Here is a 25,859-nt window from a genome sequence, read left to right on the forward strand (position 1 = left end):
AATCCCTTCTCAGTTACAGGCCCTGAACACAGTCTGCTCCGTGGTACTGATCCATTGCAAACCTGACTATGTGTTTATTCTGCGTCTACTCCCACTAATGTGTGCTGTCCATTACAGAGAATATGTCCAGTCACACACCCTCCACTCCACATTTCTGCCCATTTTAAACCTAACAACTGTTATCCTGTGACTATTTCCTCTCCAGCACCTGTGTCTATTCCTGTTCCTCTGCTCAATACTGACCCATCACTGATCCTATGGTTGTTAGGGGAAACGGACTGACAGGGAACAATAGGCTCTTCATTGCAGATGCTTAGAATAGATGATGTTAGTTTTATTTTGCATATTTTTCCAAAACATACATCGACTGTTACACTGCCCAGCTCAGACTTCATTGCTTCGAGAAGCCGATGCGGAAAGTAGTCGACCTGTCGCTGAGCCTGACACCGCTCATAGCAGAGAGTGAGGAGGTTGTAGGTGGTCCCATCTCCCTCCTGTCACACACGCACACCTCATCTACACGTGAATAGACATCCGCAAACTTGCTAGAACTTGAAATTCGGCTTGTGCTCCGTTTGTATATGTGTGTGTTGCACAGAGACAGTGTGTGGGGATGGGGGAAGAGAGTGTAAATAAATTAAAGCTGATGGACCTCCTCTGTCTCGTCCATCTGTAAGGTTTCAGGAAGTGATTTCTCACCTTTGTTTAGTGCCTCAGTGAGGGAGATCTCAACTCTGTCCGTGGGTTCCCAGTGAGGGAGACCTCACCTCCATCTGTGGCATCTCAGTCAGGGAGAAAAAAGAGATGAAATTTCTTACTGTGGGGTCTCACTGAAAGAGACCTCACCTTTGTCATGGAGTCTTAGTGAAGGAGAAAAGGAGATCCACCTCTGCCTGTGGGGTTTCAGTGAGGGAGGGAGGTATCTATCCCACTATAAATGGAAACCGTTTTGATCCTCAGTTCCCATCCCTATTTACACTTTGTCCTCAGCCCTAGTGTGCCATTTCTCACAGAGGTAATTCCAGTCTTTCATTTCCAGAATGTTACCGGATGAACAGATCATTTTGCTGCTGATCCTGGGTTCTCTGGGTGAGTAATGTGTTGTAGGGACAAACTGCGTGCTGTGTACAGTAAGAGGAAGTGGATGTTATTTATTGTTTCTGCACCTGAGCAGAGACAGCCTGTATTTCATGGGGAAAAATGTATTGAAGGACAGTTGGGGAGGCAGAGATCTTTAGCAGAGAATTTCAGGTTTAAGTCTGAGAAGAAGCCATGGCTGGCAATGCAGTGATTACACTCCGAGAGGCTGGGTCTGGAGGGAGTTTTAAGAGGCCGGATGATATTACCCTGGGAGGAAGTGATGAGGCTATGTTGGATGTGAAAGCAAAATTGTGTTTTTGTTACTCAAACAAATTAGTGAACATGGGGATGGTGGGAAAAGGGGCATTGGGCAATTTCAGGCACAGCCAGCGGAGTTTGTGTAGAGAAGAGGGCAGGGCAGGGAGGTGGCTGAAGGTGTGACTGAGAGATGGACTGATGGAGAGGCGGAGCTGTGTGATGTCGATAGAGGTGGAGATGGGTGATGTAACAGAGGCGAGTGTCATGGTGGGGCAGAGGTGTGACTGGAGCCAGATCAGTGACAGCACCTGAACCGCTAGCTGAGGGAGATGCCTGGGGAAGGAAGGTACCAGTGATCCAATGCACGGTTTAAAACACTTTTAAATACTTGATCCTTCAAACTTTCCAAATTCTTAAACTTCCCACTAATTTTTGCTCAACTATATGCTCTCGCTGTTGCTTTTATGCTCTTTAACCTCCCTTATCAGCCACAGCTGCCTCATCTTCGTTTTAGAATATTATTTCATATTGGGATTTATCTACGTGAACCTTCCGAATACTCCCAAAAAAGACATGTTCCCTGCATTACAACATACACAAAATGCTGGCGGAACACAGCAGGCCAGGCAGCATCTATAGGAAGAAGCACTGTCGACGTTTCGGGCCGAGACCCTTCATCAGGACTAACTGAAAGGAGAGATACTAAGAGATTTGAAATAGTGGGGGGAGGGGGAAATACAAAATGATAGGAGAAGACCGGAGGGGGGTGGGATGAAGCTAAGAGCTGGAAAGGTGATTAGCGAAACTGATACAGAGCTGGAGAAGGGAAAGGATCATGGGACGGGAGGCCTCGGGAGAAAGAAAGTTGGGGGGAGCACCAGAGGGAGATGGAGAACAGGCAGGGTGATGGGCTGAGAGAGAGAGAAAAAACAAACAAACAACTAAATATGTCAGGGATGGGGTAAGAATGGGAGGAGGGGCATTAACGGAAGTTAGAGAAGTCAATGTTCATGCCATCAGGTTGGATGATACCCAGCTGGTATATAACATGTTGTTCCTCCAACCTGAGTGTGGATTCATCTTGACAGTAGAGAAGGCCATGGATAGACATATCAGAATGGGAAAGAGACGTGGAATTAAAACGTGTGGCCACTGGGAGATCCTGTTTTCCCTGGCAGACCGAGCGTAGGTGTTAGCGAACCAGTCTCCCAGTCTGCGTCGGGTCTCGCCAATATATAAAAGGCCACATCTGGAGAACCGGACACAGTATACCACACCAGCCGACTCACAGGTGAAGTGTCGCCTCACCTGGAAGGATTTTCGCCAATCACCTTTCCAGCTCTTAGCTTCATCCCACCCCCTCCGGTCTTCTCCTATCATTTCGCATTCCCCCCTTCCTCCACTACTTTCAAATCCTTTAGTATCTCTCCTCCAGTTAGTCCTGACAAAGGGTCTTGACCCAAAACTTCGACAGTGCTTCTTCCTATAGATGCAGCCTGGCCTGCTGTGTTCCACCAGCATTTTGTGTGTGTTGTTTGAATTTCCAGCATCTGCAGATTTTCTCGTGTTTCCTGCATGACTATATAGTTTCTTCCTGGTTCTCAACATTCCTCCCACATTACAAAGGCTTGTAGGAATGGTTGGATAATTGATCATTATAAATTACCCCAAACTTTAGGTATTTGGGAATAGGAAGCAAATGTGTTTTGATGAGCAAGTTATGGAGCTGAAGGGTAATAATGAGAGGGGAATGAAATTGATGTGATTTTTCTACGAGCAGGCATGCAATCTGGCAATGGTCTTTCCTGCCTTCTGAATATAATCTAGGAAACTTCTGAGACTGACCTTAGAGGCAGAGGAATTGCCCATCTTCCTGACTGGAGGGTAAATCTCATGTGATTGGTGTTCATGGATCTGGGGAGTTGTGTGGGTGTTAACAAAGGCTGAATGACCAGTGAATATCAGATGAAAGTAGGTAATCCTTCTGTCCTACAGTTGCAGACTCCACCACAGATGACCCATGTGAAAATCACACCATACTGGATCAGCCCTGGAGGAGCTTGAGTTGCTTTGAAACTCGGTGCAGTGGTCGGTGGATGGATGATGGACACCTTACGGAAGGATGGTACAGATTTAGCAGGTGAGGTTCGTGAGGTTCAGCAGCTCCCGTGTTCCCAGTTACATCCTACTCAGATGCTCTCAGTGAATTCTCCATTTTCTTTCAGGCTGCTTCCATAATCTAAGTGTGAGCTAGGAAGGTAAATTGCGCTTTAAGTTCCTCAGCCTGAGCAAACAGACACATGAAGCAGTAGGAGCAGGTTGTGGATGGTCGTATGGGCAGTTGGTGCATATCACAAGTCCTGCTTTTGCGGCCACTGATGCCAAACAGGGAATCTCTGAAGAGTATTGATGATGGCTGCGGCCAGCATCTTGTAAAGGCCCTGTCCAGAAGAAGGCAATGGCAAACCACTTGTGCAGATAAAATTGTCAATAACAATCATTGACAAACCGTGATCGTCCATGATATACAACGTGGCACACAATAATTTAAAAAAAAAACTGTAAATGAATCAGGTTTGTTTGGTAGGTATTTTTTGGGTAGAAGAGGTGGTGAATGGTGTGGAAAGGATTGGTCCCGAAGGATACAGTCCGAACCTAATGGGCTGAGTTGTTTCCTTCTGCTATTTAGTGTGTACATCAATGTGGATAAGATGTTTTAGAATGAGTCACACAGGAATTCAGAAGATATCACTTCTTTCGGGAGCCAGGGTAAGGGTTCAGAGAAGAGGAAACTCCTGTATTCATCTATGAGGAAATGGATATTCACACAAGTAGTTGTATGGGGCAAGAGGACAAACGTAGTTTCCTGTGATGTGACCAGAGCTGGACATTGTGCGGATATAATAGACCACAGATCCTGGACTGGTTTTGACTCTATGATCATTGTTTCAGTCATGGCAATGGGAAGATTCCCGAGGCTACAATTCCATTCGTTCGCTGCTCTGCATGGAATACAGGCTGGTTAAAAGGTAGGTCTACAAGAACTTACCACAGTTATTATTGAGTCGAGAAGGATTGACAAGCTCAGTCTCTTTTGACCTGGAGAGCTATGTTGACTGGAGTCAGGTCTTTAGTCAGCTGAATTAGGGTAGGCAGCAACCTCATGTGCAGGAGCAGACATGGGCTTACTGAGGTAGTACCTCACAGTTTCTTTGAATTCACACCAATCATAGATCTTCATGAAGTTCAAAAGAGGGGTGGGTTTGCAGTAGTTGTCTGGCAGTTGTGCTGTGGATCAGCCTACTTATCCGCTTACAGTTGAAATATTGCACCGCTTCCCAAATTTCCTCTTTGGGTAAGAGTTCTCTTTTGCTCATCACACCACTGGTGTTTAGGGGAGCAATGAAGGCTCTCCGTCGCTTCACATGTTGGATTCTTCATTGCAGGGTGGTCAGCTCGGAGCTGTTCTCCTGAGCCTGGAGGACCAGTGGACCACCTTATTCTGGCCTTTACCCTTTGACCTGTCAGGCATGGGTGACCCTACCAAGAGCCAAAACATAAAGATCTGACTCCAGCCAAAGAGGCTCTCTGGGTCATTGAGGTACACAAACCTTCAAACCACAACAGGTTTGTGGTCCTGATTGATCTTTTAGTTGTAAGTGTATTCATCGTATTTGAATATTAGAACTAATGGGAAGCTTAGAAGACTTTAATCAAGTCACTTTTATTGTCATTTCGACCATAACTGCTGGTACAGTACATAGTAAAAATGAAACAACGTTTTTTTCAGGACCATGGTGTTACATGACACAGTACAAAAACTAGACTGAAATATGTAAAAAAAAAAACACAACACAGTGAGAAAATAAAAACTACACTAGACTACAGAACTTCCTAGGACTGCATAGAGTGCACAAAACAGTGCAGGCATTACAATAAATAATATACAGGACAATAGGGCAGGTGTCAGTCCAGGCTCTGGGTATTGAGGAGTCTGATAGCTTGGGGGAAGAAACTGTTACATAATCTGGTCGTGAGAGCCCGAATGCTTTGGTACCTTTTCCCAGAGGCATGAAAGAGAAGAGTTTATATGAGGGATGTGTGGGGTCCTTCATAATGCTGTTTGCTTTGCGGATGCAGCGTGTAGTGTAAATATCCATAATGGCAGGAAGAGAGACCCCGCTGATCTTCTCAGCTGACCTCACTATCCGCTGCAGGGTCTTGGAATCCGAGATGGTGCAATTTTCAATCCAGGCAGTGATGCAGCTGCTCAGGATGTTCTCAATACAACCCCTGTTGAATGTGATGAGGATGGGCGTGGGAGATGGACTCTCCACAGCCTTCGCAGAAAGTAGAGATGCTGTTGAGCTTTCTTTGCTATTGAGCTGGTGTTGAGAGACCAGGTGAGATTCTCTGCCAGGTGAACACCAAGACATTTGGTGCTCTTAATGATCTCTACCGAGGAGCCGTCAATTTACAGTGGGATGTGGTCGCTCCGTGCCCTCCTGAAGTCTAGCCCTGGAGTCTAAGGGACATGGCACATGTCCATGAGCTTGTGAATGACTGGAAGATTCAATCAGTCAGAATGTTACAGCAATTTCAAATTTAAAAAAATAGATGCAGATACTGGGAACCTAAAATAAAGCATATTATCCATTCTAGTTATGTGACAAGTCCCCACACAACTCCGTTTTCTTACCTTTCATAAATATCACCCCCTTGTAATAATTCCATTTGTCCAGCATTCCCAAACCTCTGGAGTGGAGCATTCAACATGATCAGTGCCTTCCGCAAGAAGAGATATAAAAAAGTCTTCTTGCACAGCTCTGAGGGGAGGGAGTTCAGTCTGTATCAGTAACAAACAATCGGAAGCAGGACTTCGCAAGTCAAGCAGCATGTGTTTAGCTCCATTACAATAGGTTTTGTGCATTTTCTATGCCAATAAACTTTTGAATATCCCTGGAACTTAATGACATTGAACTGTGTAATGGCGGTTCAGCTGCTGAGCTGAGGATACATCAGATATCAAAGCACATCAGGGACAGAGCTAGTGATTCTAGTCTATGATCACATGAACCTGTAGAACAAGACTTCACAGCTTCCTTTATGCCATGGGCTCCTACCATTATTCAACACTCTGAGGACCGCAGGTTGGGAGACACTGTCCATCGGACATTACCAGATTGAAGTGACCTCAGGGTGCATAGGTTGTGGTGAAGAGGGTGTTAATTTGACTGAGGCTGGACCGGGCTGTGGATTGTGAACCACTCTGTTTTGGTAGGCACTGATTCCCATTCCTTGCTGTACCGTGGGAGTTGGTACATTTCAGAGTGTTTATAAAACTCATTCAATGTCCCTGTCCCGAGGTGGGATCACAATCATTTTACAGTGTTTGTAAGTCTCATTCCAGGTCCCCATCCCAACATGGAAGTGGGTTCATTTTCCATTGTTTTTCAACCTCATTGCAGAACCCCATCCTGATGTTGGAGCAGGCGAAGTGAACAGGACTATCTGTTTCAACTGGCTCAAAGATAACCCAAACAGAGAAACTTGCACCAAGCAAATGGAAATCACAGTCAAAAACTGCACAGCTTACTTTGTGTACAAGCTGAAGCCGACACCGGGCTTATATAGTGTGTATTGTACAGGTATGTTTCTCTTCATATTGGCTCTGTGTGAAGTCCATTGAATTTCTGGGCCATTGGAGCCTTTCAACAGCTGAAGTGGTCTGAATTTTCAACTTGGCCATCAGTGATTAGATCACTTAGATTGTTCTGACCTCCAGAGTGAGGCAAGATGCTAGGCCAAAACTTTCCTCCCTCAGCCGAGCATTCTCTACCTTGACAGAAATTCACTTCCCCTGTCTGACATGTTACGTTCTCTGCTTCACTCCCTGAAGCATCTATCTGATGTTACAACCCACCGCTCTACTCTCTCTACACCCACGACTGTGTGGCTAGTCACAGGTGCAGTTCAAGCCAGGAGCCCCACCTTCCCAATTCCCACACCCACTCCTCCTATTGCCCTGTCTGCATTGGTCATGCCTTGAAATTGCATTGAACACGACAACACATGCCTGGATAGTTGTGGTGGCTGAAGCAGCACCGGGGAAATGTTCCAGCCTGGGAACCACCTGTTTAACAGTATGACAAAGTATAAACTGTGTGGAGCCTTTGTGACCTCAATTCAAACTAGCTCCTTTCCTTTTCGGATAACAACTCCTTTCACTGAAAATGAAAACTGCTCTCACTCAGGACAGAATAGTTCCTCCCTTCCCCCAGACTGAGCCCCTTGCCTCCCTAAAGGCTCTGCCATCCATTCCTTCCCTTCTTTCAGTGTCCTACTGATGTCCTGTGGCCCAGACAACTCTTCCTTCTCCATCGACCCGGCATCACTGCATCCTTAACATCTCTCCCTTGCTGAAATAAAATCTGCTCAATGACAGTCAACAGTGGTGCACCTGAAGGATGTGTGTGTAGCCCACTGCTCTACTCTCTCTGCACCCTCAAATGAGTGGCTAGGCACAGCTGAAGCAACAAAGCAGAACTCCAGATGGTGACGAGGGAATGTGTAAGAGTGAGATAGATTAGCTGGTTGAGTGCTGTTGCAGCTACAACCTTGCACCGAATGCCAGTAAGACCAAAGAAGTGATTGTAGCTCTTCAGGAAGGACAAGGTGAGGGAACACATGCCAGCCCTATTGAGGGATCAGAAAGGGAAATAGTGAGCAGTTTCATCCTGAGTATCAGCATCTCTGAAGATCTATACTTGGCTCAATATACAGACGCAATTACAAGAAGTAGCATCCATCATTAAGGATCTCCATCACCCAGCACATGCCTTTTTCACTTTGCTACCATTAAGAAGGAGGTGCTGAAGCCTGAGGTTGATGTGACACACTAAGCATTTCAGGAACAGCATCATCCTTCCACCATCAGATTTCTGAATGGACATTTAACCCATGAACACTTCCTCAGTATCTTATTTCTTTTTACCTCTTTTTGGACTACTTATTTAAATTATTTGTGATATATTTTTCTTATGGTAATTGATAATTCTTATTACTGTGTATTGCAATATACTACTGCAGCAAAACAACATCTTTCATAACATCTGCTGTTGATTTTAAAACAGATTGTTTCCTTTATCTTGCCTCTCCTGGGGCCCATATGTCCCGGCTTTCACATGATCTCCACCAAGGATCGAACGTTCCCCTCCATGGCCCCTCTCACAACCATCCATTCCCTCAATCTAGACATCCAGGGATGTCCCCTCATTTCCTCGCTCCACCTTGTCAGATATCCACTCTTTCCCTTGCTTTCTGGTTCATATCACTACTCTAGGTCGCAATCTGCCGTTCCTTTCACTCCCCCCCCCCACCTCCACGGTTTCAAGTGTTTAACTCCTCTTCCATCCCCATCCAGATAGATCTAAATCAAATCTCTATTCAGCCTCCACACCCCAGAGAAAAGAATACAAATTTATCCAGCCTCTCTTGATAGCACATGCCCTCTAAACTAGGCAGCATCCTGGTAAACCTCTTCTGCCCCCCTCCGCAAAGCCTCAACATCCTTTCTATAGTGGAACGATCTAAACTGTGTGCAATACTCCAGATGTGGCCTAAACAGAGTTGCATTATTTTTCAAGATAACCTCCCGACATTTGAACCCAGTTCCTTAACTAATAAAAGCAAACTTTCCATAAACTACCACAACCCTCTTAGCAACCTGAGTAGCCATTTTCATGGAGTTATGAACTGCGATCCCAATATCTCTCTGCTCAGCAACAATGCTAACGACCTTGTCCTTAAGAGTGTGGTCTCTCTTTGCATTTTCAGTTTGTTCCCATGTTTGTATGTTTCAGGTATGGAAACCTTGTGAAAATTTAAATCCAGCTGAAATACACTAGCTTTGTTGAATTGTGCTTAACACAGTTAAAACACACCAAGCACTCCGGCAGAAAACATCAAAGATAGATGACTGTTATGAGGCTTGGAATCTGTCCTGATATCCCATGTACACTATTAGTTACACCAGGCAAGGTTGGCTGTTCCCTGCAGGGCTTCCCACATCTTGCAGGGTTCCCATGTTGAACAGCAAAACATGAATGCAGCTCTTGTTTTCTGCTGTGAATGCTGATGGCCAGAGTGAACACACAGAATGGGACCTAAAGTAGTTATTTGAGACTAGTGAACACCATAGGACAGTAAGATATAGGATCAGAAATAGGCAATTTGGTCCATCAAAAGTACTCCATCATTTTATCGTTGCTGAATCATTCCCCTCTCAGCTCCATTCTGCTCCCTTCATCTTCTGATTAATTAAAAGTCTATCAAATTAATAATCTATCCACCACAGCCGCCTTTGTCAACAAATTGCACAGATTCACCACTTTCTAGGCTAAAGATTTGCTCCTCATCTCTGTTCTAAATGGATTTCCTTGTATTCTGAGACTACAGCCTCCAACCTAGAAAACATCTCATCCACATCCACTGAAAATCCGGTTCCTCAGTGAGACAGGAGATATGCTGACGTCACTGGCAATGTTTAGCTCTGTTTATATTACTGTTTCCGTGTCGTTTTTCTTTTTTATTGATGGGTCAGTGGGTTGCCTTGGTGCATTTGTACACTGTTTACATTGAAGAGTTATAGAGTCATGTGGCAGGGACACTGACATTTTGGCCCATGGAGAATGTGCTGACCCATTCTCACCAATGATATAGAGAATGGCTGGATTTGCTCTTGCTGTAACCCATCAGATTATCACTGGTGTGAGTTTGTGGGCCTGGTGGACTAAGTGCAATGGAGCCAAGTTTTGAAATGAGGTAAGGTTTTTACCATTGATTTGTGGATTTGTTCACTGATTGGAGAACAAGACTGTTGCTTGTCCTGTGGGGATGAGAGAAGTGGCTGGGTATAAAAGAGGTTTCATGATTTCTGGTAAACCTTAAACTAATCCTCGTTACCCTGTCCCTCAGTTACAGACTCCACACTGGGTGATCCTTGTGTAAATTACAACATCTTGGATCAGTCCTGGAGGAGTATGAATTCGCCCAGCAGGAGTGAAAAATGTACGTCTGACACAAGTCTTGAACAGGGATGGTACAGATTCAGCAGGTAATGTGGAAATAATCACTTCAAACTCAGCACGAAGGGCAACTGAAGGGTGTGGGAAGAGGAAATGCTGGGTGACCAGATCATCAGTCATCACAATAGGGCAGCAGGCAACTGTAGGGATAAGGGAGCTGACGCATTCTGCACAGTGCCTTCGTGACAGAACGAGAAAAAAGGAAGATAGGAATGGAGAACAAAAAAGAAAATTAGCAGGCATTGCTGAGGATTCAAAGCAGACAGGCTGTGAATAGCATTCAATTCTCTCAGTGAATAAGTTGCTTCAGTTGAAGAGCCTGTTCTCCAATTGTTATTACAGTTTTGGCGAATGGAGGATTCCCGAGGAAGAGGATCCAGTGGGTTGCTACTGCGGAAAGAGCCCAGGCTGGTTAGAAGGTAGGTTCAGTGTTCACAGCAGTAGGGATTTCATTTTGCTTTAGGGAGCGTCAAACTGATGGCCCAGGTCTCTGCACAACGTCCTAAGCATGGCCACTGATCTCCAAGACACTGTTAGCTGCTTCCCACAGTCACTGAAACCACACACTGGCCCTGAATCCTCATGGAGTCAGGTAGTGGAATGCCACCCTCCTGGTGTTTCCAGGCAGTGGTACTGTGGGCCTGCCTGCTGACCACTCTGAGGCTATGGGCTGCAACAAGTGGGTTCCTGATTCGCCTGAGGACTGATTTTTGTGAAATGCAGTTCTCAATGCTTCCAGCTTACTCCTCATTTGTACTTTTTTTTTCAATTACAAGCTGGACATTCAGAATTACTTTAAATACCATCGGTCTACTTCATCAGCGTGTTGTTGCTTTGTGGAGGAACTGAACTTGTTGGGCTCCGTGCTACAGAAAGCTGTTGGAGTTGGTGTGCGAAGGTGGTGTGCAGTCTAATATCCTGTGATTGTTTTGGTCATTTCCCTTATGATCACAAGGCCAGGACTGAGGAGCAAGCATCGTGCCAAAGTTTGCAGCCATCCAGGAGAGAGGCTTTGGAGTCAGTGCCAGAGGCAGTTGATGTGACAGCCAAGCTGACCTCGGTGCTGCCCTCTAGTTGTCACTAAATGGAAGATTAGCTGGACTGCAGTGGTTTGCTCTTGCCACATTCATAGGCTCTGGACATTGAGCTATGTTACGTACCCTGTAACTGGGTTGTCAAACCAGCAGAAATTGAACACTCGTTGGAGTCTGTAATTACTAGAAACTAATAAAGTTTATTAACAAATTAAGTAATACAGTGCACTAAATGCAGGGATATAAATGTAACAGGTTAGCAATGATAATATACACATATACCCAGAAATATAGGAATAGGAATCAGCCAAGCTCTATCGAAGTCTAGGGGTAAATGATCAGTCTTCAAGTGAAGCAGAGTTCAGTTCAGATTAGTGTAGTTCGAGGTAATTGTTGTGGTACCGTTGGGGTGAGGGAGGGAGGGAGAGGAGAGGATAGGAGGGAAGGGGAGGGGAGGGGAAAGGAGAGGGGTGGGGAGGGGTCTCTTAAAAGACCCTCTCATTTAAAAAAAAAACAACTTACCCCTGACATCTGCTCTGTACCTATTTCTAAGCACCTTAAAACTATGTCCTCTCATGCCAGCCAATTCAGCTTTGGGAAAAAAAGCCTCTGACTATACAGGCGATCAATGCCTCTCATAATCTGATACACCTCTATCAAATCATCTCTCATCCTACATCACTGCAAAGAGTAAAGGACGAGTTCACTCAACCTATTCTCGTAAGGCATGCTCCCCAATCCAGGCAATATCCTTGTAAATCTCCTCTACACCCTTTCTATGGTTTCCACATCCTTCCTATAGTGAGGCGACCAGAACTGAGCATAGTACTACAAGTGGGGTCTGATCAGGGTCCTGTATAGCTCAAACATTAACTCATAAGTTTTGTGTGATTGTGTAACTGCTATTTTATATATGTTATATGTGCCTTGTGCTGTGTATGACTGTTAGCAATGTGTTTTGGCCCTGGAGTAACACTGTTTTGTTTGGCTGTATGCGAAGCTATTCATGTGCAGTTGAATGACAATTAAACTTGTGTAAACCTTATTCCAGGTTCCCATCCCTCTGTGACAGAGGGGGAGGTGAAGAGAAGGGTTTGTTTCACCAGGAATGAAAACATCATACCTGAATCTGGCATGAGTACAAGTGGTTCAAGTCAAAGCAACAACTCGTGCCTGGATATTAAGGTCAAAAATTGCATTGGCTACTTTGTGTATCTGCTGAAGCCGGAACCTAGTGATCACACAGTGTACTGTACAGGTATGTCACTGCTCTCATTCACACAGAGGTGTAAGGGGTGATGGGGAATTCCAGGATGCCCTGATTCATCAGTACCAGCAGTGCCCCCTGCCTTTTATGTCCCTCTGAAGCAAACTGCCCAGGATGTGGTTCTGAAGCCAGATTTAGCATATTGTCTGCACATGAGGCTCATCCTTATAAATTACATGATCACAATATTATACAGCTTAGTCTCTGTTTAAGTATTACATCTCCAAACAAGAGAGTGTTTCCTTGTAGGTGGATTCTGCACATTCAGTTTTACCACTGCATCTTTTCTTTGGTGGAGTGACTCATAGAGTTCCAATGTGAATACTGAACTCTTGCACTCTGTGCATGTCATATCAGAATCAAAATCAAGTTTAGTATCATCAGCATATGCTGTGGAATTTGTTAACTTAGCAGCAGTTGTTCAATGCAACGTATGATAATATAGAAAGAAAAAAAATAATAAGTCACTCAATTTGTGAGTGTAAATGTGATGCAAACCTTCATTACTCAGGATACAGAATACAAAACTTTTATAAAAAACCTTGTCAGACATCGGTGGTAGTTTTGTTATGCAGATCATGGGAGGATGCAATGGCACATCACCAGGTTGGAGTGTTTCAGTTACGATGAGAGTGTGGAGAGGCTAGGCTTGTTCTCCTGGAGCAATCGAGGTGAAACAGGAATATAAGATTGGTGGATAAAAAAGGTACCAGAAGGGTAGACTGCAGGTAACCTTTTCCATATCAGTGATACAGAATTGATGGCTTTGTTGAAAGTTTACAGTTGTTACGTAGACGGCAGGTAGTTTTGAGGAAGTAAAAAAGATGCAAGAAGGACTTAGACAGATGACGAGAATGGGCAAAGAAGTGGCAGATTGACTGTAGTGTCGGCAAGTGTATGATCATGCACTTTAATTGAATAAATAAAAGATCAGGATATTTTCTAAATGGAGAAAAAAATCAAAAATATGAGATGCAGAGTCCTTATGCAGGTTAATTTGTAGGTTGAGGGTGGTGAAGAAGGCAAATCCGATATTAGCGTTAATTTCAAGAGGACAAGAAAATAAAAGAAGAATGTAATTTTAAGGCATTATTAACCACTGGTAAAGACTTAGTTGCAGTACTGTGAGTGGGTTTGGGCACTTCATATATAAAGAACGTTCTTCATATATCGACATTGAAGTGTTGTTACTTTGGTGTACATGTGCTATTTTTGAATTATAATAATAATAATAATAATAGAAAGATTTGAAAAGAATGTTCTGAAACTGCAGAGGGTTCAAAGGGTTTTGCGAAAATGATTCCAAGATTGAATGGCTTCTGATATGAAGAGTGTTTGATTTCTCTGGGGCTGTATTTCATATTATTCAGAAGAATTATGGGTGACCTAATTCAAACCTATAAATTATTGATGGGCTTTGATAGGGTGATGGATGAATATGTTACGTATGGTCGGAGAGTCTAGGACCAGAATTTACAGCATCAGAATAGAGGGATGACCATTTAGAACAGAGATGAGGAATTTTCTTAGCCAGAGAGAGGTGAATCTGTAGAAATCATTGTCATAGAAAACTCTGGAGGCCATCTTTATGTATATATAAGACAGAGGATGATAGATTCTTGATTTGTCAGGACAGTAGAGATACAAAGAGAGAGAAACAGGAGACTAGGGTCTAGGGATCAGCCATGATGAAATTGTGGATAAGACTTCATGTGACTCATGACCTAATTCTCCAGTTCTATCTTATGGTCCAATGGGCATCTATCAGAGGTAGATCAAACTACGGAATATATAACTTTAGTTTAGAGGGTTTGTGAAGGAGACCTTAACTCTCGCAGCAGTAAGTGCTTGGAATGCACTGTCTCAGAGTTTGGTTGCTGACAGAATTTGTGTCCAGGTGAGTAAGAATTATTTGGTCAAAGAAGGGCTATGGACCAGGTTAGGCCTGATAGGACTGAGGGGTGGCCACTGTCAGCACGGATGATTCTATACTACATGATTCAGTGTTAACGCCACCGATTCAATAAAGAGAGCTGAAAGGTGAAACTGCACTGACAGTGTTTATGTGAGTAGATGACCATTAGTTTAGAGAGTACAGCTGAGATGGGTGGAGGTGGGGTTGAGTTACAAGAGGCATTAACACTGATGTTAATTAATAATCCTAATTAACATTATTGTTTATACACTTGACACTGAGCATACTCCTGCTGCAGGTTCCACGCTTGGCGATCCGTGTGTAAACCACACTATCCTGGATCAGCCCTGGAGAAGCACGGATTGTTCATTGGAAGAATGCAGTAATTACATGAATGATGAAATCCGGACTGAAGGATGGTACCGATTTAAGAGGTAATGGGAGCAGACAATTATGAGTCAATGAAAACTAATTTTACAGGGAAGCAAGGCGCATGTGAAGGGAGATTGACTTATTTGTTTACAGGAATGTGGCAGAGTGCATAAACATCATTGTTTCTGGGACATCAGTTACATAACATTGGAAGGAATGAATACATAGGGATTGGAGTCGTTGCTCATAAAAATAGGGCAGTTTGTGGATACACAGAAACATAGAAAAGGGAGTGGATGCAGGAAATCTGGCGTCATTAGTCAGTTATGTGGCAGAGAATAAATGTAGGAAGAGGGGAGCTCACAGCCTATTCACGGACAATGAAACTTTGATTGAATAGATAAAAGCACAAAGTATAAAAGTGGCAACACATGCAAAATGCTGGAGAAATCCAGCAGGTCGAGTAGAGTTTATGGTGAGGAACAAATACAATTTTATTTCAAAGCCTTTGTTCATAAAGGAAGGAATAATCTAAGAAGATGGGGGGAGTTGTACTACAAACTGGAAGGTATTGGATGAGACCAGAAGAGTGTAATTAGGGACGATATGAGAAGCTGAGGTTTGATTGTTACAAGTGGCAGAGGGCTGAGGAAGAAGGAATCTGATAAGAGTGGACAGTGGAGTAAAAGAACGAGATAGGAACCAGAGCGAGGTGATGGATGGGCACGAGGGCAGGGAGGACAAGAGAAGGGGGTTAGTCAGCTACCTTCTGCTTCTGTTCCCTTCCCTTCCAGTTCTGATGAAGGGTCTCAGCTGAATACGTCAGACGTTCATTCTTCACCACAGATGCTGCATTTATTATCTGCATTTACACAGTTTATTTGTAGTTTACAGTCCTGATGTTGACATACAGATCCTCTTTGGACCATAGACCATAAGACATCGGAGAAGAATTAGGCCATCTAGCCCATCGAGTCTATTCCACCATTCAATCATGGCTGATCTTTTTTTTACACCTCCTCAACCCCATTTTCTGGCCTTCAATCTGTAACCTTTGATACCATTCCAGACAACAATCTGTCAATCTCTCCTTAAATACACCCAATGACCTGGTCTCCAGAGCTGCATGTGGCAACAATTGCCACAAATTCCCCACCACGTGACTACAGAAATGTCTCTGCATCTCTGTTTTGAAAGGGTGCCCCTCTGTCTTGAGGCTATGCCCCGTTGTTCTAGACTCTCCTCCATGGGAAACATCCTTTCCACATCTACTCTGTCTAGGCCTTTCATCAGTTGAAAGGTTTCAATCAGATTCCCCCCTCATCCTTCAGAAATCCAACGAGTACAGAACCAGAGCCATCAAACGTTCCTCATATGAAAACCATTTCATTCCTGGAGTCATACCTGGGAACTCCTTTGGACCCTTTCCAATGCTAGCATATCTTTTGTAAGGTGAGCAGCTCTGAACCGTTCACAATACTCCAGGTGAGGCCTCACCAGTGCCTTATAAATCCTCAGCATCATATCCTTGTATTCTAGACATTTTGAAATCAAAGCTATCATGGCATTTTCCTTCCTCACCATCGACTGACCTGCAACTTAACCTTTTGGTGTTCTGCACAGGGACTCCCAAGTCCCATTGCATCTCAGGTTTTTAGATTTTCTCCCTGTTTAGAAAGTAGACCATACGCTTAATTCTACTTCCACAGTACATGACCATGCATTTTCCAACATTGTATTTCATTTGCCACATTCTTGCCCATTCTCCTAATCTGTCTCAGTCATTCAGCAGCCTACCTGTTTCCTCCACACTAACTCCCCTTCCACCAATCATAGTTTACAGTACTGACGTTGACAGATCCTGTTTGCTGTTACTGTTCTATCGATTTGCTAAGTATACTGGCAGAAAAGCATTGTTGCATGTGGTGAAAAATGTACACTCTGATAATAAACTTTACTTTGCTTAACTTGCTGTGTCTCTGCAGCATTTTGCCAGTATTGGTCAAGATTTCTTTCATCTGCATAAGGTCAAATGGGGTATCCTGAGATGAGGGAAAATATTAAACCAATGGAATGGGCTCCAATTCCTGCTCATTCTCATAGTAGATGCTTAGTTGAGGACGGACATGCTATTATTTTGTTTTTCAGTTCTGGTGGGTGGAGGATTCCTGAGACTGTCGTTCCAATGAAAAGGTGCTCCGGGACAAGTACAGGCTGGCTAAACGGTAAGGTCATAGTGTGCAACAGCGGGGCTTAGTTACATATCGCATTGGGTCACGTTAGACAAGGATCATGTCAGATGCCCCCTTGTATGGAAACAGATCTCTACATCCCTGAGAAATGCTCCCTAGTCACTTCAGCCGCTCTGAAGCCCTGGCTCTACATGGAATCTGGCAGTGGTGCACTGGCTTCCCGGATATTCCTGCTACCTCCAGTTGTGCTCTGGATCTGCTGGTTAAGCCCACTCCAGCTGAGATCTGGTGCAATTTCAGTGGAGGTGCAGCACCCAGGGAGTTGAGTGTTTTCCATGCAGCCCACAGTTCATGAAGTAATTCATAAATCAATTTATTTTTCCACAAAACCTGTAATGCTTTCAGTTGAACCCCTTCCTTAGTTTTCAGTTTGCAATTACTTTAAAATTCCTGGTTCTTGTCAAATTCCAAGTTATGTTTATATTTAAATGTGCCTAGAAAATATATAAAACACATGAAATTTAACATCTGCAACAAGTGATTGTTATCAGTTTTAGATCTTTTCTGAGCTTGCAAATGTCTTTGATTCTCTTTGGAGGTATTCACTAGTTTGTCAGCTTCAGTGTTTCATTGAACAGCCACCCACAAGGGACCTCCAAGTAGGAGCTTTCCTCTGATATGATGTGTGGCTGTTGGGAGGACAGCAGCTCACACTGCCTGAGCCTGGTCCGGACAGTGGGTTGTGACAATGGCTTTGCAGTGGGTCCAGTTGCATGTTTCTCATGGTACTGTGGAGAAAGGTATATTTTACAATATTTATAACCCCCCCCCCCCACCCCATCCCAGGACGCCATCCCAGCGTGAAAGAGGGTGAGGTTCACAGGACTGTCTGCTTCAGATTCTGGTCAAACTTTTGTGAAACAAATCGGACAATCAAGGTCAGAAACTGTGGTGATTTCTTTGTGTACTGGCTGAAGCCGACAGACTGCTGTAAGAAAGTTTACTGTACAGGTACGTTACCATTCTCCATTAATGCACGGTAGGGAGGGGTAGGAGATTCTTTTGAAATGTTGAGACATGCCAAATGATCATCATACAATATGCTGAATATTTCAGTCTACTGCATGATCCGTAAATTGCCTCAGTCATTTCCCCTGTACCCACAGTCCAACTCAATCTGCCATGTCAGGATCTCATCCTCATGGTCTGACATGTATTGTCCCCTCCCACGTTGAGACTCACATGGACCATCCACTGTCTGTACCACATGACTGCTGAAATCTAAGCTTGACTCAACTCTGCTGCCTCTCATGAGGGACTAAGAAGTCCCCTCCATCTATCCAAGGACCATATCACCCATCCTCCAGCCCTCATACTGAGCTAACATCTCTTCTTCCACAATCAGTCACCAAGAGGAGCATATCATTCCCTTTTTCCACTTGCCAAAAAGGAAAATGATGTTTAGGATGGGAAAGGAAACTAGGCAAAACATCCATGATCACTAGGAGATCATGCAACTTCTTTATAGAATTCAGCAGAAATTATCGCTCAGGATCTGAGGCAGCAACTGCACCATAAGATATATGAGAAAGATTAGGTCATTCCGCCCACCAAGTCCGCTTTACTATTCAGTTATAATTTATTCATTTTCCCTCTGAACCCTATTCTCCGACCTTCTCCCACTAACCTTTCCTGCACTAATTAAACAAGAATCTACCAATTGCCACTTTAAATATACCCAATTTCGGCTTCCATGGCCATCTGTGGCAATTAATTCCACAGATCCACATTCTCTGAGCAAATAAATTCCTCCTCATCAAGTATACCCCTTTCTCCTGAAGATATGCCCTCTAGTCCTAGACCCAACCAAAATAAGAAAACTCTCTTCATATCAACTCCATCTAGTCTTTCAATATGCTGTAGGTTTTAATCCAATAGTCACCAATAACCAATGAAAAATGACTCCCTTTATTCCCACTCTGTGCCTTATGGTAATCTGCCATTTTTCTATCCATAGTGCTGTTTTACCTGTAACACCAGTGGCACTTATCCTGTCAAGCAGCCACATGTGTGTCACATTGTCAGAGGCCTTTTGAAAGTCCAAATAAATAACATCCACTGACTCTCCATTATTTCTTCAAAGAATTTCGTCAGATTGGTCAGGCAACATTTCCCTTGAAGAAAATCATGCTGACTTCAGCATATTTTATCAGGTGCCTCCAAGAACCTCGAAACCTCATTCTGTAATGCACTTGAACATCTTACCAACCATGCAAAGCAGGCTAGTGCCTATAATTTCCTTTCTTTTTGCCTCTGTTCCTTCTTACAAAGGGAGTGACTGTTCTAAATTTCCAGTCCTCCGGAACCATTCCACGATCTAGTGATTCTTGAAAGATTGAAAGACTACTAATTCTCCACATTATCTGCAGCTACCTCCTTCAGAAAACTGGGCTGTAGTACACTTGATCTGGTGAACTGCCTGCCTTCAAATCTTTCAGGTATCAAAGCATCTTCTCCTTAGTAACAGCAACTGCACTCACTTTTGATCACCGACACTCTCAAGTTTCTTCAATGCTGATAGTGTATTCCACAGGGAATGCTGCAAAAAATGCATTTTTTTAAGTTCGACTGCCATTTCTTATCCCCTAGTACTGCTTCTCCAGTGTAATTTTCCAGTCATCCAATATCCAGTCTCAACTCTCACCCCCTTATATATCTGATTTTTTTAATCCTCTTTTATGTTATTGGATAGCTTATCTCCTGTTTCTCTCCTTATGGGACTATAGTTGTTTTGTGTTTTTTTTTAAAGCTTCTGTTGGATTCTGAGTTTTTAAATGGAACATTCTTTTGGAAGTCAGGAAAGAGGCACAAAACTTATTGAAAGCTGTCTCCTCTCTCATGCCTTTGGAATTCTCTTTATTCAACTGTAATGATGACACATCCGACCTCTACATCTGCCTCTGGAACTGCAGAGTGAATGCCGGCATATAATGGTCACTGCCTCCAAAGCGTTCTTAACCTTAATCTCCCCAATTAAAGCTGTTTAAATACACAACACCCACTTCAGGATTGTTTTGCCCTTCGTGGGCTCAAACACAAGCTGCTACAAATATCCATCTCATCGGCATTCTCCAAATTACCTGTCTTAGGATCCTGCACCTGCCTGATTTTTTTTCCATGAAAAGCCATGGGAACAGATGATGGATGGTCATGTGATCAGCTGGTACACATTACAAGTACTAGTTATGTGACCACTGACACAGGAGGACAATCTCTGAAGAGTATTGATAATGACTGTGACCACACATCTTGTAAAGACTCTGCTCAGAGGAAGGCAATGACAAACCACCTCTGTAGAAAATAAAACATGCCAAGAGCATTCATGGCCATAGAGATCATCATGGCCGACATCATAAAGCATGGCGCGTGATCATGATGATGATGATCATTCCCCAGTCAGCCTGAACCACTGAAATCTCTGCTGCTGATGGTTTTCCTTGAGTGATCAGCTTCTTCAACAGTATCAAAACAAATTATTCTGAGGGGATAGCCACAGGGGAGCGCTGTACTATCTGTTTCATATATCTGTCTTTGTTGGTGTTGGGATCAATGCCATTCATCTTCACAGTAGGATAGTGGGAAGGAGTGATGTGGAAAGTGATAAGTGAGGAAGGCGAATGTCTTCTAATAACTCAAGGAGTGCACTCTGCTTGGAGAATGAGGATACATTGATAATAGCAAGTTTATAGGTCTGGTTTCAAACACTGTTGACATATGACCGCCAACCTGAAATGTTGATTCAGTTCTTTTTTCTGAGATGAAGACAGAACAACTGAGCATTCCTGTTTTTTTCTGCTTCAGTTTTAGATTCCTAGCACCTGCAGTTCTGTTTTTACTGTTGGTTGTTCTCTTTAATTAAGTCCCAACTGGGTGGTCAATTGTCTGCTCCTCTGTTCTGACCATGTACCCCTGTTTATTACAGATCCAGCATCTGTACCAACCGCAAAAACCAAGGTGACAACACCTGAGCCAGGCAATAATTTGTCTATGATCACGGACCCAGATACAAACTCAGGTATCAGTTGTGTGGATTGTTTGATAAAGTCTCCTCTCTAAAATTACTATCCAATTGATTGAACCAGAATCAAGAAGTGTGTGGGATTGACTGAGGGGAGAATGGTGATAGACTGACCTAACTGATGGGGTGACGATGTGACCAAGGTGACAGAGGAGAGACTGGTGGGAGAGGACCAAAGTGGTGATGGAGTGGCTGAGGAGAGTGGGGTGCGGAAGGATGCAATATGTTGAGGGAGGGAGTAAGGGGGAGTGACACATGGAAGGAAAATGTGCTGATTGAATTCTGGAGAGATGGAAGCAAAATGGGAGAGGAGTGATAGAGTAACTGTAGAGTTGCATAATGGGGATGGGCACAAATATTCATGTTTACCATGAGCTGCAGTGACACTGGGCATGCTACTTGGGAGAGTGGGCTGAACGTAAGGTCGTGGATTGAAATAGACATGAAGGTAAATGAATGCACAGATGCTGTGGATAATTGAGTGACTGTAGCATATAGAGTCAGATCTGAGTATCCCTGGATGTTGCATCTGAGAGAATTACTCTGGAGTGTCTGACATATAGAGAAGGAGTGTCTCAGAGTGGGAATGGAGGGAACTTTCAAAGAGGGTTCCAGCATCTGCTAGAAAGATTGGGGTCATCTGGATAGGATGCCTTGGGTCAGCTGAGTGGACCTCTCATGGGAGGAGGATGCGGAATACAGGAACTGGTGGCTGGGTAAGTGCTCTATAACCTTACAGTTCGGGGTGTGACGGGAATTTTTGGTACGATGGAAGGCTGGTTTTGTTGCATGCTGTAGTCTCGTCCTATCTCAAACTAGCTCAATATCTCCTCTTTTAGACTTACCATGTGTCCCTGAGTTAAAACAGATACGGGTTCTCCTGGGAACCGACAGTACGGAAGCACCCTGTGACTTTGTCCACATTCATAATCACGTGTCAGTTGTAGGGTTTGTAGAAAAATAGCCTCCCCCAAGTTTCTGTGGAGAAGCATTGACTAGTCTGTGGGGTGAACCGGGTGATGTGACTGAGGGAAGTGAATGCAGAGCATGGAAATGACAATGTACAGAACTGTAAAGAGGAATTTGACTGAATGTACCAAGTTGCTGGATGTGAGGGATAGATACTAATGAAGTGCGATAGGAGATGGGTGAGATTAAAATGACTGAGGGATGTGAATGCCGAGCTGCAGGACTGAGGAGAGGAATTTGAATGACTCAGGAAGAATTGTAAAAGTCAAGGAACAAATTTGATAGTCAAGTTTTCAGTTGTGAGGGATAGATATATTGAGATGAATGACAGGAGACGGGAGTGGGGCATGACTTGTATTCAATGTCTACGTGTTGTTGTGCTGCCAGCTTAGACACCACTTGTTGATGAATATAATCCTGGGATTGTCTGCCTTCTTCTCTGAAGTCAAATTCTATCCTCAGAACCTGTTCAAATTGTTATTAATCCTTTAAATTTCCTGGTGTTTTTTTCTCATTTTCCAGATCAACTGTCAAAAATTATTAAGAAATGAGATAGAAGCTCAATTTGGTCCAGGGTTGAACAGCACCTCACCAGGGGATGAAATTTCATGTTTCAGTGTTTGCAATCAATCAAGCGTAGGGTTTTGCTCAGGATCATTCCACTAATTTAATATGTGCCAAGACTGTGAAGATGAGGCAGAATGACAATCTGTGGAGGGGGTTTTGGTGAAACAAGTTTGGTAAATGCTCCAAGTCTAATGCTAAACACTCTCCCTTGTTTATTCATTAATTCCAGACCTTGAAACTCCCACAAATGGATGTCCAAAAGGAACATTGACGAGTGAGATCTTCCAGGAACCATCCCTTAATCCAACAAGTGGTACATCCTCAGGTAAAAGACATTGAAAATTTCACCTCAGCTCATATCAAGAGGAGAGGAATCAGGAATATTAGATGGGAATCATGCCATGATGTATGGTAGAAGTTGCAGGAATGACAAGAAAGAACCTAGTCTGCGACTGTCCATGTAAACAGTGGGGAGTTCAAGCTCAGGTGTCATTACTGGGGATATTGAGTCCCACATTTCATTATGAAACTCATCCCGAATCGGAAGGAAGGGATCATCAATTGTTTGGGAGGGAAAGATGAAGGTAGAGGTATGTCAATTTCTGCTTGTATCAAGTCCTCTGCTTCCCCAATAGCTGCCCAGACTGATTACTCTTCCTAGAGTACACACTCTCCACCCTCTGTTATTTTATTCCAGATATCAAAAAATCCACAAGTGAAGAAGCCAACGATTCATCAACTGGAGAACCCACCCAGGAACCTTCATCTGTCCGAGCGGGAGACACATCCACAGGTAGCAAGCCTTGTGCTTATGGGATTCATTCTGTCTCTCCCACTCTGAGTAAGAGTGTCTCATGGATTAATTCACCTGCTGGACATCCTGTAAAGAAGGGGTGAAATGTATCAGTTTTTCATCTTTCCCCTCTCTGCCACATATCAGCATCATCTCAGATCACTCAGAATGGCAGTGTCCATCTCCATGGTGGTTTGTCACCATGCTGGTATAAGGTTGAGCTCATGCACCCGAGTGAGATGGGTTGTTAGCCAGATTACAAGGGCAGGAACCTGGGATTTAATGGACAATGACATTGAAGTATTCCATTGGAATGGTTCCAATCCCTTCAGGATTGATTCCAAGCTGGGTGATTGAGCAGACAGTCAGCAATAACAACCAACAGTAGGTTCACGAATGACAATGCGGTCAGAAGCATGAGCGGCAAATAATAGGCGTGTCAAGATATCACCGGGTTTGGACAAATTTATCAAATGGACGGAATTGTGATTGGGTAGCTGAGGGCTAGGAGATTGACAGGATAGGAGACTGATGAGGTTATCAATGAAGAATGATGGATACTCAGGAGCAGGCTGGATAGGGGACATGGGAAATGAAGGATACAGGAAAGCTGGTGACAACAACGGCACATCATGTTCCAGTAATGGGCAGAATTTGATGTGTTGCTGCATTTGAGGTCATGGAAGGACTTGAGTGTTGGAGAATGGTTTGAAGCAATGTTAGGTCCTTTTGGAAAGGTTGTATCATGGAGTAATAAATAGGGTGAAGAGAGGTTCAAAATTCAACGTAAAGTTGTTATCGAAGTAAATACGTGTGCACCTTGAGATTATATTTTCTGCATTTAGTGGAAAATAATGAGCTATGATCAAACTTGTGGAACACCATAAATAACAAACTCTGACAAACAACCAATGTGCAAAAGAAGTCAAAATATCCAAAGAAAAATGAAAAAATGTATGAGAATGTGTTGCAGATAGTATCATGAACTGACGAATAGGGCCGGTTTTGTTAGGCTCAGAGAGCTGAGGCAATGCTGGTGTTAGAAAGTGAAGATTGAGTAACTGGGACTGGAAGGGAACACTGATAGAGATAGAGGAAAGAATGCCTACTAATTCTGGAGTGGAGCAAGTAGAGATGGCAGGATGGTCAGCAGAGTATGCAATAAAGAATGAAGTGAACGGTGAGGAAGGATGGAGGAATTGTGTGACCAGCCATAGGATGGAGTATCTAAATGATAGAGTGACTGAGGAGGAAATAAAGCAGGGAGAACGGAGTGATAGTTGGAATGACTATTCAGAGTAATATAGAGTGAATCCTGAGAGGTGATAACTGTGGAGTGGGTGAGAATTGAGAGGGATTTTGGTGCCTTGGGAAATGGCGATGGGCAGTGAACATTGAGTGATGGGATGCAAGGTGAGACAGTAGCGTTAAGTGAAAATGGATGTGTGAATGGATTGTGTATCTCAGGTTGAGATTGTAATCTGTTTGACACTGATCAATCATTGATGTTACATGATGTTACCTCGCATCTCTTCGGTGTTCTTGTCCAATTACCTCACTTGTTTCTGACCTGCACATAGACACAGTATGGGATTTCCAGAGAGCTGTGACTGGAGAACCTGGTCTCGATATGACCATTGCACCAAAAGCGTCTGCAAGCTTGTGAGGTGGTGGTGAGGATTACTGAAAAGGATATGGCCACCTGGAAGTTCACTCTATTTCGTGCTGAAGGCAGTAACAGTTGTTTGGGAAAGCAATTTGATTTGGGAAAGCAATTTCACGGCTGTTGGAAATCCTCCATTACTCCAACTCCTGTCTCACTCTGATATAATTTATTTTTTCTTTGTTTTCTCGTCTACATCTGTTGACCTCCAAAGGTGAAAGACACAGCGAGTCATCAACTCGAACATGGATTCCGGAAACATCCTCTGCCCAAGGGAAACAACCGTGCTCAGGTATATTGTGTCAGTGTGTGGGGGTGGTTTTGTGGAGAGTCCTCAGTTAGAGTTGCTGCCACATTGTTGGAGACCCCCTCTGAAACAATTGTATCCCTTGTGTAAATATCACAGCACACCTTTGCTTACATTTCCTCAGTCCATACTTTCTATGCTCCACCACCACCTTTGCTCTCTGGTGGTCTCTATATCTTCTCACTGTATGCCCCCACCCTTTACTCCACACAGCTCACACTGCACCTTTCTGTGACAGTCCGTATGTCTCATCTGTGAAGATCACTTCATCCCACTAG

The 25,859-nt window shown here is 43.7% G+C and overlaps 1 protein-coding gene across 1 annotated transcript; it reads left to right on the plus strand.

Annotated features, from left to right (window-relative positions):
• Window positions 1–412: 412 nt before the first annotated feature.
• LOC140724144 (uncharacterized) lies at window positions 413–25,859 on the plus strand. The gene is made up of 14 exons (XM_073038623.1): window positions 413–522; window positions 1,040–1,089; window positions 3,334–3,478; window positions 4,291–4,367; window positions 6,807–6,986; window positions 10,315–10,453; window positions 10,767–10,843; window positions 12,510–12,716; window positions 14,939–15,074; window positions 18,103–18,215; window positions 23,048–23,143; window positions 23,516–23,611; window positions 25,489–25,566; window positions 25,795–25,859. The coding sequence occupies exons 2-14, from the start codon at window positions 1,041–1,043 to the stop codon at window positions 25,857–25,859; spliced, it is 1,458 nt and encodes a 485-aa protein (XP_072894724.1). The 5' UTR covers window positions 413–522; window position 1,040.

Source organism: Hemitrygon akajei, unplaced genomic scaffold (assembly GCF_048418815.1).
Source record: "Hemitrygon akajei unplaced genomic scaffold, sHemAka1.3 Scf000167, whole genome shotgun sequence".
Classification (NCBI taxonomy): domain Eukaryota; kingdom Metazoa; phylum Chordata; class Chondrichthyes; order Myliobatiformes; family Dasyatidae; genus Hemitrygon; species Hemitrygon akajei.

Excerpts from the sequence above, each read along its gene's own strand:
- LOC140724144 (XM_073038623.1), top strand. The coding sequence starts at position 1,041 with ATGTTACCGGATGAACAGATCATTTTGCTGCTGATCCTGGGTTCTCTG. Across the intron at positions 10,844-12,509 it reads GAGCCCAGGCTGGTTAGAAG|GTTCCCATCCCTCTGTGACA; the intron begins GTAGGTTCAGTG and ends ACCTTATTCCAG. Across the intron at positions 25,567-25,794 it reads AGGGAAACAACCGTGCTCAG|CTCACACTGCACCTTTCTGT; the intron begins GTATATTGTGTC and ends TACTCCACACAG.